The sequence below is a fragment of the Corella eumyota genome, chromosome 6, assembly GCF_963082875.1.
Source record: "Corella eumyota chromosome 6, kaCorEumy4.1, whole genome shotgun sequence".
NCBI lineage: Eukaryota > Metazoa > Chordata > Ascidiacea > Phlebobranchia > Corellidae > Corella > Corella eumyota.
Window position 1 is genome coordinate 3330171 of NC_137495.1, and position 11492 is coordinate 3341662.

An 11492-nucleotide genomic window follows, 5' to 3' on the forward strand; every position below is an offset into this window, starting at 1 on the left:
TTGGACAACATTCGAATCTATAAAAACTGATAAAATAAAAACATACGTAAAAAAGTAAAACAAAATACTGCCGTAAAATAGTTTATGCTGCTCCGATTTAATACCTAGTCTACAATAAGAACAGGAAATATAAAAACAGCCGTGGGCTTATGTCACGGCTGTTTTGGCTGACTAAACATTTAAAGCCCATACTTAAAGTCTGTTCATTAAAGTCTTTTTAAAACCAGCTTTAACATATTTTTCTCTCCAGTTAATAAGGTGAACGATTTTTATTCGTTGAATTCTAACGATTCAACAATATAAACATATAAGCATTCTACAAAAAAAACCTAAAGCTATAAAAGTAAAATTGTAATATTTAGTAGAAAAAAAACATTTAAAACACACTTTTAAGTAATAAAGTTTGGTTATTTTTCTGTAAAAAATAGGTGCTAAAAAAGAGGACAAACTAATTCGCGGATGAATACGATACATTTGCGCATGCGCGCGAAAAGTAAAGCGATTTGCTTGTTTGCCGTTTTGTCGTTACTTACAGAAGTTTGCGTTGTGATAACAGTTTATATTTGTTGTTGAATAAGTAACTTAATAATTAAAAGAAACAAACTCTGTCAATATGTCGTTCCGAAACTCTGGCCCGCTAGAATGTAAAGTTTATGTCGGAAATTTGGGCAACCAAGGTTCAAAGGGCGAGCTAGAAGAAGCCTTTCGCAAATATGGAACTTTGAAGAACGTTTGGGTGGCCAGAAACCCCCCTGGTTTTGCGTTTGTTGAGTTTGAGGATAGTCGTGACGCAGAAGATTCGGTTCGGGATTTAGATGGAAGGTAATCTACTTTATTTGTTTTGCGTAACTTAACTCTATAGTCAGATAGTCTGATAGTATGTTAAACGCTGTTTTGATGTAGTAAAATTGGTATTTGCTTCAAAAACAAAGCTTGTGCATTAAATTTTGGGTTAATTCAGACACAAAACTGAATACGGGTTTTAACCAAATATGACTAATGTGGGTTTACTGATACTAAATTTAATTAATTTTACTCTTTCTTTTTGGCATAGAGTTTATTGTTAATTTTTTTTATGGAGTTCTATAAGTAATATTTGGATAAAACTTATATACATAATAAAATAAATTTATTTTACAACAGAACAATTTGTGGGGTGCGTGCTCGAGTCGAACTTTCTTCTGGAAGATCAAGAAGAGGAAACAATGATCGAGGAGACGGAGGAGATAGATACAGAAACGATCGAGGAGGAGGAGGAAGAAGAGATGACTTTCATGGAGGAGGTGGTCGCCGTGATGATGATCGCAGAAGAAGGTTTTTATACTTGTTTTTTTGACTGAAAAAGTTATTGGGAAATTTATTATTGTTGCTAATTATTTTTTTTTATTTCCTGATAAGTAAATTAAACTTGACATTGAATTACATTTGTTTTAAGTTTAATTTTAGCATTTGAAGCAATGCCGGGTAAGATATTACTAAACTTTTGCTCGGTTTTCTTAGAGTTTCGCCCACTACTACTACTACTATTCAGCTACGCCACTTTACTACATTCGTAACCGTTAAATAAATTTCAACTTTTGTCAACGTTGCAACTTAAGCTATTACGACAACTACGCACACTATGGGGTCATATTTTCTACTCCTACATGATCCCATCAACTTTTTTAATGCCCCGACATCGCCACTACACATCATTTCGTTAACTTCTTTATCCTAAACGTCACACCTTTCAGCCCAGCGCTGGATACACCCTCGTGTTTTTCTAAAAAAATGGTTTCTACTTTAAAATGTTAAATTTAAGAGTTTGTAAATAGGCGACGAAATATTTTGGTGATTGGTTGTTTTTGGTCTATATGCAAGTTATATTGTTTATGGAATTACTTGGCAAAAAACTATATTTCTTAAATCAATTTGGTAACAACCTATTTGTTCTTGTATTAAGTTTGGTTATTAAAAATTAAATAAATTTTTATTTTTTTTTAGATCAAGAAGTCCGAGACGAAGAATGAGTCGCAGCAGAAGCCCAAGGCGTCGAAGGTAATAATAGAAATAAAATAATAGCTTTTATTTAAATAATTTGAAAATAAATAATTTTAAAGTAGAAATATATATAGCAGAACCAATAAATCTTAGCTTACGTGGAATTTTATTTTATTAATTATTATGTCATATTATCCTTGTAATTTTGTTGCAATGTTTGCCTTTTTTTTGGATTGCGTCCTAATGTAAACGATGCCGGTACTTTTCCTTTATGGTATACCTTTTTTTGGAGTAAAAATTAAACAAGGGAAAACTGGCACTTAAGACAATTGTTATGTCATGTTACCTTTGTAGTTTTGTTGCAATGTTTGCCATTTTTTGGTTGCGTCCTAATGTAAACAATGCCCTGTACTTTTCCATTTTCTTATCAAATAAGGAAATTGCTGATAATTTTAATACGGTGTTTTTTTCACAAAATTAAAAATACTTTTATTTTGAAGAAGTAGAAGCAGAAGTCGTTCACCTTATCAAAGAAGGGGAAGTCCAAGTCCACGCAGGTAAAATTAAATTGCTTAGTTAAAAGAATTGCTGCAGTGTTTGCATTTTTTCTAAAGTATTCGTAAGTCATTAAATAAATATAATTATTTTTCAAGGTCGGTTTCTCCACCACATAACAATCGATCGAGCAGCAGATCACCTGTTGGTAATTACAGAGACAGCAGAAGTCGTAGCAGATCCTGAACTTACTTGCATAACTTAAAAACAAATTAAGCATACCTGTTTAACTATAAGAATATAAACAATATTTTAATAGGTTTTTGCCCAATTTTTTTTTCAAAACCTTGTTATTTAACATTGCCTACTGTCTTCTGGGTATGTTATACTCTGGAATTGATTACAGATTTGTGCTTTTGTTCTGTTTAATTCCAGGCTTTGGTTTTAATTTGAAAATATTCATAAATATTTACTGTCCGATGTAAAAATAAATTGTTTTTAAACTAATATAAGATTTGTCGAAAAGTGGTTTTATTTGAAAAATGATTCTTAATTTATTTAGTTTGTAATATTTTCTCGCGGGGCAAAATACAGTATATTTAAGCGCAGCAAAAACGATGTATTTAGTTTATTTCTGACTTTAATAAAAGTGTAAAATTGAGGATAAAGTTTAAATTTTACTAGTATTGATGGAACACAATTCTGTCACATCTCCCGCTCTTACCATAAGCATGTTTTAGAAACCTCTGGATGTAAGGACGTAAACAACAACAAGATAACGACAAACAAACGTCTGAACGTAAATAAAATTAGGTAAAAAGATTTTTATGTAAAGTTTTAATTTAAATAAGGTTAAACGTACATAATACTTGTATTGCACTAAGGTTTAGGCCTGTAATCGTTTTTTTCTTTTCATGTCACTTACTTTATTTACTACATTCATTCAGACATTAAGGATAAATAAATAAAATATTTGTTTAATTTTTATATGGTTTAATAGTAGAAGTTAAAGAATTTTTTATCTTTATAAACAGAAGGATTAATATTAAAAACAGGGATAGAACAAAAATGTTTTATCATATTTCACTCGAACACGAAATTCTTCTTCATCCTCGATATTTCGGCCCAAACCTTCTTGGAACTGTGAAACAAAAACTATTTACTGAAGTCGAAGGAACATGCACGGGAAAACATGGATTTGTTATAGCTGTAACCTCAATAGACACAATAGGAGACGGACTTATACAACCAGGTCGTGGTTTTGTTCTTTATCCAATCAAATACAAAGCGATCGTTTTTCGACCTTTTAAAGGAGAAGTTGTAGATGCTGTGGTAACCCAGGTCAACAAAGTAGGACTCTTTACCGATATAGGACCAATGTCATGTTTTATTTCCCGGCATTCGATTCCTGCCGACATGAAATTTGATCCTGAATCACAACCTCCTTGTTATAAGACCGAAGATGAAGATGTGGTGATCCAACACGATGACGAGATTCGATTGAAGATAGTCGGGACTAGAGTTGATGCAAATGATATTTTTGCTATCGGTTCACTTATGGATGATTTTCTTGGGCTTATTAGTTAGATTTCTTCGACTTGTCATAGTTATGAATATATTTTTGTTACTTACAATTATGCTAAAAAGCACCACAGAAAATGCTTATCGAAATAACTTCTTTTTTTTTTATGATTTGTTAAGCTGTTACACAAGTGGGGTTGTTAGGAAATTGTCTTATTTAATTTTGTAAATTTTGATGCTTTGTTATATTTTTATTTGCTTGTATTATAATAACAAGCTTTTATTTGAACCAAGTAAATTGTAAAAATTGATGAGCAGGGCCTGTTTCTTGTTCAAAATATTAGTTGAATATATACTATTTTTGTAACTTATACTATTTTGTAACCGATGCAGGGAATATAAACATTTCCTTTAATGTAAATTGGATCCACATTTATAAAAGCCACAAGTTTATATTCTATTTTATGGGGAAAATGTAAGGTAAAACGGTTTAGTATTTTTTAGTTGTGTTATATTAAACCAATGTTTTCTAAAATAATATTTTTAATACACTTTCAGGGCATAATAAAATATATCCAAAGTTTGAGGCCATAAAAATCTTATAAAACTAACAGAAAACAAGATGAGAAGATCGTAATCATTGAAGCATGTAAATGCAAGAACTTCAAAATTTTGATTTTGCAAAAGTCTGAAAAAACAAATTTGTTATTTAATAAACTTAAGTATATTCATTGATAATTAGTGTATAGGGTTAGTCAACTAATAAATTAAACCTTAAATGCTAAAATGCGTATTAGAAAATACGCGTAACCAGACCGCAAAGTCAGAAAAGAAAAGACTGTCTGACTTATAAATATAGTTTCACTTTCTTCGTTAATTAGTTAATGCGACTTTGATTTGTCAACGTAAACTCTGATGCAACTCGTCACTGACAGTTTGCCTGTTACGTTAAATATAATAGTTACTGACGCTAGAACTTAATTAAAGTTACGTCCGAATATATCCGAATGCTTTTGGTAGATTTATTTATGTAGGTCAGGTAGGTAAGAAGGTTAGTTTGTCTGTTTGTCAAGTAATCCCTTATTTATTTCTCTTATTTTCATTACCTAGATATACATAGATATTTATTAGGCATAAAGTTTGGTTTCGAATAAATTGTCTAATTACAAAATGCAAGATCAAATGTTAGGCGAAAACTTTGATGAGTTTGAAGATGATGAATCGTTCTTCCAGGACATTAATTTGCTCCAGGAGCACGGCATCAATGCAGCTGATCTTAAAAAATTAAAACAGGCTGGGATATGCACTGTCAAAGGTGTTCAAATGACCACCAGAAAGTCACTGTGTCATATAAAAGGAATTTCTGAGGCGAAAGTTGATAAAATAAAGGAGGCGACATCCAAACTGGTTACTCCTGGGTTTATGTCTGCGCTCAATTTTAGCGGCAAAAGAAAACAAGTTTTTAAGATCTCAACTGGCAGTGAGGACTTAGATAAACTGCTTGGAGGTGGAGTTGAAAGTATGTCGATCACTGAAGTATTTGGTGAATTTAGGACAGGCAAAACTCAGCTTTCCCATACCCTATCAGTAACTTCACAACTACCAGGTGCAAATGGATATACTGGAGGAAAAGTTGTGTATATAGACACAGAAAACACATTTAGACCAGATCGATTAAGACCTATAGCTGACAGATTTAACTTAGACCAAAATGCAGTGCTTGATAATGTGATGTATGCAAGAGCTTACACAAGCGAGCATCAGATGGAGTTGTTAGATCACGTTGCAGCTAAATTTCACGAGGAGGCAGGTATATTTAAGCTTTTAATTGTAGACTCAGTCATGGCATTGTTTCGGGTTGATTTTAGTGGCAGAGGTGAGTTAGCAGACAGACAACAGAAGCTAGCACAAATGTTATCAAGACTACAAAAAATCTCAGAAGAGTACAATGTTGCTGTTTTTCTAACCAATCAAATGACAGCCGATCCAGGTGCTTCTATGTCATTTCAGGTCGATCCAAAGAAACCCATTGGTGGCCACATACTTGCCCATGCATCAACTACCAGGATTTCACTCAGAAAAGGAAGAGGAGAGTTGAGAATAGCAAAAATTTATGATAGTCCAGATATGCCAGAATCTGAAGCTACATTCTCCATTACAAATGGTGGAATTAACGATGCAAAAGAATAACATTTCTTTTCTGATTTATATACCTGATTTTTGTGTTTTATTGAGTTGTTTTAGTTCAATTTTTTAAACATTGTTTTAATATTATTGTTATTTTAAAAAATATGGATATATTTATGTGTTGATATACATGTCATTGGACATATAAGATGATAAAGTTTATATATATATTTTTATATTGTATATCTTTAACCAATCTAAGATTATGTTTTTTTAGGATTGTTTGTTAAAGTTTTAAAATTTTGTAACAATTTAAAGAATGACGTCAACTTGGGTTGAGATGTTAAAGTCTGCCCGAAAAACTGCATTAAACCAAGATGGTAAGTCAATTTTATTAAATTTTTTAAAAAATACCATGTTATGATGTACATACTTATTTAACATTAAACTGTATATTAGTTTAACTTATACTATAGATTTTTAAATTCTAAAAAATGATTCACTTGTTAATATTTTTAGGAAGAAGAAAAATACACTTTGAACTTCAGAATGGGACGGAATTAAGCGAAGAATATGATGTAAAAACAAACGATCTTTTAGTTCGAAAATGGAGAAGAAAAACCACATTGGGTGGAGTTAAACCGTGGGAAGTAGAGATTGGGGAATCTGATGCACCTATACCATCTCTTAACTCTGGTTCCCAACATATACAAGAAAGTTTTTTAAATGTAAGTTTTTCATAAACAATAATTAACTTTTTAGAACCATCAGCCTTTTTTCATTTTTTTATTATTTTTTGTATAGTATATATATGTACACTTTTTTGAAAATTATTGTTGTTGTTCAGCCAATCTGTGTTCGCCGAGACACTAAGCGCTCTTTCCAGTGGAGAATCCGAAACCTTCCTTACCCCCTAGCAACATACAGTGTTAAAGTTGAACAAGATAACATCGTCATTCGAACAAGCAATAAGAAATATTTTAAGAAAATCAACATCCCGGATATGGAAAGATATAACTTGTATCTTAGTGAAGATTCGCTCACCTTTGCTCATGCTAACAACACCTTAATTGTACAGGTACAAAATCTTTGGTTAAGATTTGAGTTCCCTAGTTTGTATTTTATTTACCTAAATATTGTTTATAAAAAAAAAAAAAACTTTTTTTAGTACCAAAAGCCCAAGCAAATAATAACAGATCAGGAATTGTTAATTCTTGAATTTAAAAAGTTAAAAAGTGGAAAGGAAGGAGATGTGGATTGTAATCAAAGTTAATGTTTCTCGAACAACTGAACACTGAGTTAACATAGCTTCAAGAATAAACGATTTGTCTTATTTTTTACACTTTTCTGTAGCTTGCAAAATTGCTTAAAAAGTGTATATGATGTGTGTTTTGTAAACTTTTTGTTGTTCAAATTTTACATTTTATTTATTACTTTATTAGGTTTAATTTGTTTTTGAAATTGTTTCAAAATTTTACTATACTATAACTTGTGATATTTTTATCAATGTTGCTTTGTGTACCTAATCAATTACTGTTAATGCAAACATATTTTTAGATTTTATAGGGTTTGTAACACAAATTTTTAAAATCATGAATACTGAAAACCTTGTTGATTTTGATTGGATAAAAACCCAGGCAGCACAGGAATATATTTCCTCCATTCTTCACAGAGGGAAGCGCCGACTTTTTGGTTTACTCGAACGCCCATCTTTACCTCCTCAAAAGTCGATCGATATTCTCAATTTCAAGGTTTTTATTTGTGGAAAATCGGGGGTCGGAAAAAGTGCAACACTTTCTAAACTTGCAGGATATGAGATACAGAACTCAGTAAATGAGACAGCAGCAATAGAAACAACAATGATATACTGGCCGATTCGTTTAACCCACACAGGAAAAATTGTGTTTTTTGCTCTTAACTTTTGGGATGTAGGAGAAAATGCAATAAAGAAATTCGACCATGTTTTGCCAGCATGCAAAGCCGATGTAGATGGTATTCTTTACACTTTCTCTTTTACTGATCGATCTAGTTTTGTAGATATACCATATCTTATGAGTCGTATGATTGATGAAAATGTAAAAGAACCTGCGCAGATCATTATCGGAGCCAAAGCAGACCAATATGCACACAGTGATATTTCTGAACTGCAAATTCAGGAGTTAAGTGAACGTAGAAATGTACCGGTATTAAGGACAAAAAATGTTGCGAATTCTATTCCGGATGGCAAGGAAAATATTTTAGAAATTGCCCCAATTTTGAATAAATTATGTGAACTACTAAGTTTAAGAGAACAATATATGGCGAATGTATCACAACCACAATATACTGTATAAAAAACATTTATTTAGTATTAATGTTTATGGTTTAGCTTATTTTGTACCTTATATTTCTTATTGATATAAACTATTTTGTACTTCTACCTTCTTTATAAATATTTTTATATTCTGTAGAAAAATCTAGTTGCACTTTTATATTATTTAACACAAAAATTTTATCCCACTTTCTTAGAGTTTTAATCATATGAAAAAATGGCCGATGTTTCTTTTAATCCAGTTTCTACTGTTAAAACAAACCCAGAAAGTATGGATGTTTCACTGGTGGATGAAACTTGTCCCCAATACGAAAATCTGGTGAAATGCACGAGAAAATTTGTTCAATCTTTAAGAGATAAACCAGGAAGGTAAAAGCCTAATTTAAATTGCAGTTTTTAACTTAAACTAACTTTTGGTTTCATAATTTAAATAAGATATTTATACATTTTTTTTTATAAATTTAGTTGTAAGAAATGGGCGAAAGCTTTTCCAGAATGCTACAAGAAAAACCCAAAAACTGTCGAATTGATTTCAAATAAATTATGGGATACCTTTGAAACACAACTCGTATCTTCCATTCAAACAAATAACATCAAATTAAAATCAAGCCTGGTTCGATTTTCAAAGTTGGAAGAAGATGATAAACCCACATGGTGATATAAACCCCTTGATATATATTTTAAAATCTATATGATTATTTGATAAGCCCATAGTTTAAATAAGTTCTGAATTTTTTTTATAGGAGACCGTGTGGGGAACCTGAGAAAGATATAGAGGCCTATGTTGGATTGGCAAAACAAAAAGAACTTAAAAAATTAAAAGAAATTCTAAAGGTAAACTGAAATTCAATTTTTATTCTTCCATTGGAACAAAATTATATTTTTCTCAACTTAAAGGATGAAGAAACAGAAAACGAAAGGCTTACAAACGAAATTACTGATAAAGAAAAAAAATTAAAAACTATGTTTAAAGACATTGAAGCAAAAGTTAATAAATGGGAAGAGGTAAGAGAAATTGTAAATTATTTTCATAAACTGTTTTGTTTAATTAATTTTTAATATTTTTAGGTGAGTAATATGTGTAAAGCAAAAGAAAAGAAACTAATTGCCATCGAACCTGACATTTAAAAAGGTAAATTAATTAATTTTTTTTTGACATTTAAATATTTAACTATATTAATTTAATAAACTTCTTATACTTTTAGATTATTTTCTATGACCAAGTTAATATCGGTTTATGAAGGTACCGTTTCCTAACAGTAACGTAAACAACTCTACCTCGCACTTCAAATTTCCGTTATCTTTTTTTAATAAATGTAAAATATAAATACTGCCGAAATATACAACAATTTTTTATTTAACAAACATTACAGATCAAACTTAATATAAACCAGCACAAATATTTGCCAATTCGTTTGGGTTATTGTTACATAGCTGCAGTAGTTCACCTTCCCCTGCTCTTGTCAAGCTCTCTGCACCAAGCCATTTCATTTCCTTGTAATAAGCAAGTTGTGATAACATCTCTTGCTCTGTAAACTTCGGGACCTCAATCGGGATGTGGGGGTCTAACCAATCAAAACCTTCTTTTCCGAGGACATCATAAGGATGTTCTGCTTTACTTTTCTCATAGTCTTTATTCCAGAATATCACTCCGCTTGTGTTTAGTGCTGTCACTATCGCACCGTTTTTCCATGTGTTCTGCAACAGCTTTTTTAAGTTATAAATAAACGAAAGTTCGTGAGCTTCAAGCTTATGACCATGCAGCATTCGTAGTTTCGTTTGTGAAAAAATTGCATTTACACAATCCACAGTTACTAAGACTCTGGGCATTGTTGGGTTCTGTGTCCAAATTTCTCGCATAATACAACCAATAATATCATTTGCCAATCGGACTCGAGCTATTCCAATTTCAACAAATGTTGATAAAGGCATACCAACCTCTGCACTTTCGTGATTACTCAATTTGTAGTGCTTGGTGGTTTTTATATCTTTAAGAAGGTTTGGATTCATTAGTCGAAATTGTTCTAGCCAATTTGCAGCCATAATAGATTGGTCAACTCGTTTTTCATTCCAATAAGACTGAAGCAATTCAGTCCTTTGATTTTTATACCATTGATAAACATAAGTCAACCAATTCCACAACTGTGTTGTTGGTAGTATCAGCCAGTCTTGTTTCATGCAATAATGTGTCACGTATTGCAATGTCATTGATTTACCACAACCTGTTTTACCGTATAATACATATCTATTTACAGGCATGTCGTAATTTGTATTTTTCAAGTAATTGACAATCTCCAGTCCTGGTTTACGAATAATAAGGCTGCTTTCGCCAAATACTTTAGACATTCGTTGATACCGCTTAGAAAATGCTTTTGTGTTCCATTTATCGTGAACCATACGTCCATAGTCTTCTTTAGGAATCACATATAAGAGATTTTCATCATCAGATGTATGATCATTTGGATCACTGTTATTGCATCTAAGGTTAGTTATTAAGCTGGCTTTGCTGGGCTCATGCCTAGATAATTGTTGTAACTGGGGTTTGGGTATTACTTCTTGTGTTGCTAGATCTGTGGAATATCTTGAAACCTGATTTGGTAAAACGTTTATGGTTTGAAAAGCTGTCTTCCAGTAATGTAATAGAGCAGGTTTATTCAGTTTGGTTTTTGTTAGCAAATTCATTATTCTATGAGTTAATTTAGGTCTAAGAACAAAGCAAGTATATAATATCTATTTGTAACTTTACTGTTATCTGCCAGTGACAGTAGACCGTATATTATATGGCTGATTGACAGTTTATGGAGAGGTTGTTTGGGTAAATTATCGAACTTTAACTAAATAAACGCACAACGTAGGTTGTAAACAGTGTAAGAAAAATGATTTCATCTTATAGTTTCCACTAAAAAACAGTTTTTAGACAGCTAAAAGAGACGGAACAGTAGTTTTATAAAATTATAAAGTTGACAACTTTAACCATGTTGTAAACAATCGCCTGTCACGTGCAACAGAAGTAATGACAAAACGGGGACGCGTAATTTGAGGGAATGGAAAATGAAGG

At 31.6% G+C, this 11492-nt stretch overlaps 7 protein-coding genes across 8 annotated transcripts; 6 read left to right on the forward strand and 1 right to left on the reverse strand.

Moving 5' to 3' along the window:
* Positions 1-504: 504 nt before the first annotated feature.
* On the forward strand, positions 505-3084 carry LOC145754902 (uncharacterized). The gene is made up of 5 exons (XM_082571067.1): positions 505-822; positions 1144-1314; positions 1984-2037; positions 2481-2537; positions 2634-3084. The coding sequence occupies exons 1-5, from the start codon at positions 614-616 to the stop codon at positions 2719-2721; spliced, it is 579 nt and encodes a 192-aa protein (XP_082427193.1). The 5' UTR covers positions 505-613; the 3' UTR covers positions 2722-3084.
* A 101-nt stretch (positions 3085-3185) lies between these two features.
* On the forward strand, positions 3186-4559 carry LOC145755012 (DNA-directed RNA polymerase II subunit RPB7). Of its 2 annotated transcripts, none has more exons than XM_082571205.1 (2): positions 3186-3288; positions 3531-4559. In XM_082571205.1, the coding sequence occupies exon 2, from the start codon at positions 3544-3546 to the stop codon at positions 4060-4062; it is 519 nt and encodes a 172-aa protein (XP_082427331.1). In that variant the 5' UTR covers positions 3186-3288; positions 3531-3543; the 3' UTR covers positions 4063-4559. The 2 variants fall into 2 exon arrangements, with proteins under 2 accessions (XP_082427331.1, XP_082427332.1); XM_082571206.1 differs by having other exon boundaries at positions 3205-3288; positions 3510-4559.
* A 607-nt stretch (positions 4560-5166) lies between these two features.
* On the forward strand, positions 5167-6206 carry LOC145754938 (meiotic recombination protein DMC1/LIM15 homolog). The gene has a single exon (XM_082571113.1). It carries the CDS (start codon positions 5167-5169, stop codon positions 6184-6186), a length of 1020 nt encoding a protein of 339 aa, XP_082427239.1. The 3' UTR covers positions 6187-6206.
* Positions 6207-6390: 184 nt separating this feature from the next.
* Positions 6391-7658, forward strand: LOC145755071 (protein DPCD-like). The gene is made up of 4 exons (XM_082571272.1): positions 6391-6503; positions 6643-6851; positions 6971-7201; positions 7292-7658. Exons 1-4 carry the CDS (start codon positions 6443-6445, stop codon positions 7394-7396), a joined length of 606 nt encoding a protein of 201 aa, XP_082427398.1. The 5' UTR covers positions 6391-6442; the 3' UTR covers positions 7397-7658.
* Positions 7659-7696: 38 nt separating this feature from the next.
* LOC145754689 (ciliogenesis and planar polarity effector 2-like) lies at positions 7697-8468 on the forward strand. Its single transcript, XM_082570793.1, has one exon. It carries the CDS (start codon positions 7716-7718, stop codon positions 8454-8456), a length of 741 nt encoding a protein of 246 aa, XP_082426919.1. The 5' UTR covers positions 7697-7715; the 3' UTR covers positions 8457-8468.
* Positions 8469-8636: 168 nt separating this feature from the next.
* LOC145754690 (uncharacterized) lies at positions 8637-10423 on the forward strand. The gene is made up of 6 exons (XM_082570794.1): positions 8637-8803; positions 8900-9088; positions 9178-9268; positions 9332-9439; positions 9503-9566; positions 9640-10423. The coding sequence occupies exons 1-5, from the start codon at positions 8652-8654 to the stop codon at positions 9560-9562; spliced, it is 600 nt and encodes a 199-aa protein (XP_082426920.1). The 5' UTR covers positions 8637-8651; the 3' UTR covers positions 9563-9566; positions 9640-10423.
* On the reverse strand, positions 9515-11394 carry LOC145754688 (small ribosomal subunit protein mS29-like). Its single transcript, XM_082570792.1, has one exon. It carries the CDS (start codon positions 11114-11116, stop codon positions 9815-9817), a length of 1302 nt encoding a protein of 433 aa, XP_082426918.1. The 5' UTR covers positions 11117-11394; the 3' UTR covers positions 9515-9814.
* Between the last annotated feature and the right edge of the window lie 98 nt (positions 11395-11492).

What these genes read in the sequence shown, in the direction of transcription:
- LOC145754688 (XM_082570792.1), bottom strand. Translation starts at nt 11,116, where the DNA reads ATGAATTTGCTAACAAAAACCAAACTGAATAAACCTGCTCTATTACAT.
- LOC145754689 (XM_082570793.1), top strand. Translation starts at nt 7,716, where the DNA reads ATGAATACTGAAAACCTTGTTGATTTTGATTGGATAAAAACCCAGGCA.
- LOC145754902 (XM_082571067.1), top strand. Translation starts at nt 614, where the DNA reads ATGTCGTTCCGAAACTCTGGCCCGCTAGAATGTAAAGTTTATGTCGGA. An exon ending in GATGATGATCGCAGAAGAAG is followed by an intron (nt 1,315 to 1,983) that starts GTTTTTATACTT and finishes ATTTTTTTTTAG; the next exon opens with ATCAAGAAGTCCGAGACGAA. An exon ending in AGAAGCCCAAGGCGTCGAAG is followed by an intron (nt 2,038 to 2,480) that starts GTAATAATAGAA and finishes TTTATTTTGAAG; the next exon opens with AAGTAGAAGCAGAAGTCGTT.
- LOC145754938 (XM_082571113.1), top strand. Translation starts at nt 5,167, where the DNA reads ATGCAAGATCAAATGTTAGGCGAAAACTTTGATGAGTTTGAAGATGAT.
- LOC145755071 (XM_082571272.1), top strand. Translation starts at nt 6,443, where the DNA reads ATGACGTCAACTTGGGTTGAGATGTTAAAGTCTGCCCGAAAAACTGCA. An exon ending in TACAAGAAAGTTTTTTAAAT is followed by an intron (nt 6,852 to 6,970) that starts GTAAGTTTTTCA and finishes GTTGTTGTTCAG; the next exon opens with CCAATCTGTGTTCGCCGAGA. An exon ending in ACAACACCTTAATTGTACAG is followed by an intron (nt 7,202 to 7,291) that starts GTACAAAATCTT and finishes AACTTTTTTTAG; the next exon opens with TACCAAAAGCCCAAGCAAAT.
- LOC145754690 (XM_082570794.1), top strand. Translation starts at nt 8,652, where the DNA reads ATGGCCGATGTTTCTTTTAATCCAGTTTCTACTGTTAAAACAAACCCA. An exon ending in TTAAGAGATAAACCAGGAAG is followed by an intron (nt 8,804 to 8,899) that starts GTAAAAGCCTAA and finishes TTATAAATTTAG; the next exon opens with TTGTAAGAAATGGGCGAAAG. An exon ending in GAAGATGATAAACCCACATG is followed by an intron (nt 9,089 to 9,177) that starts GTGATATAAACC and finishes TTTTTTTTATAG; the next exon opens with GAGACCGTGTGGGGAACCTG.
- LOC145755012 (XM_082571205.1), top strand. Translation starts at nt 3,544, where the DNA reads ATGTTTTATCATATTTCACTCGAACACGAAATTCTTCTTCATCCTCGA.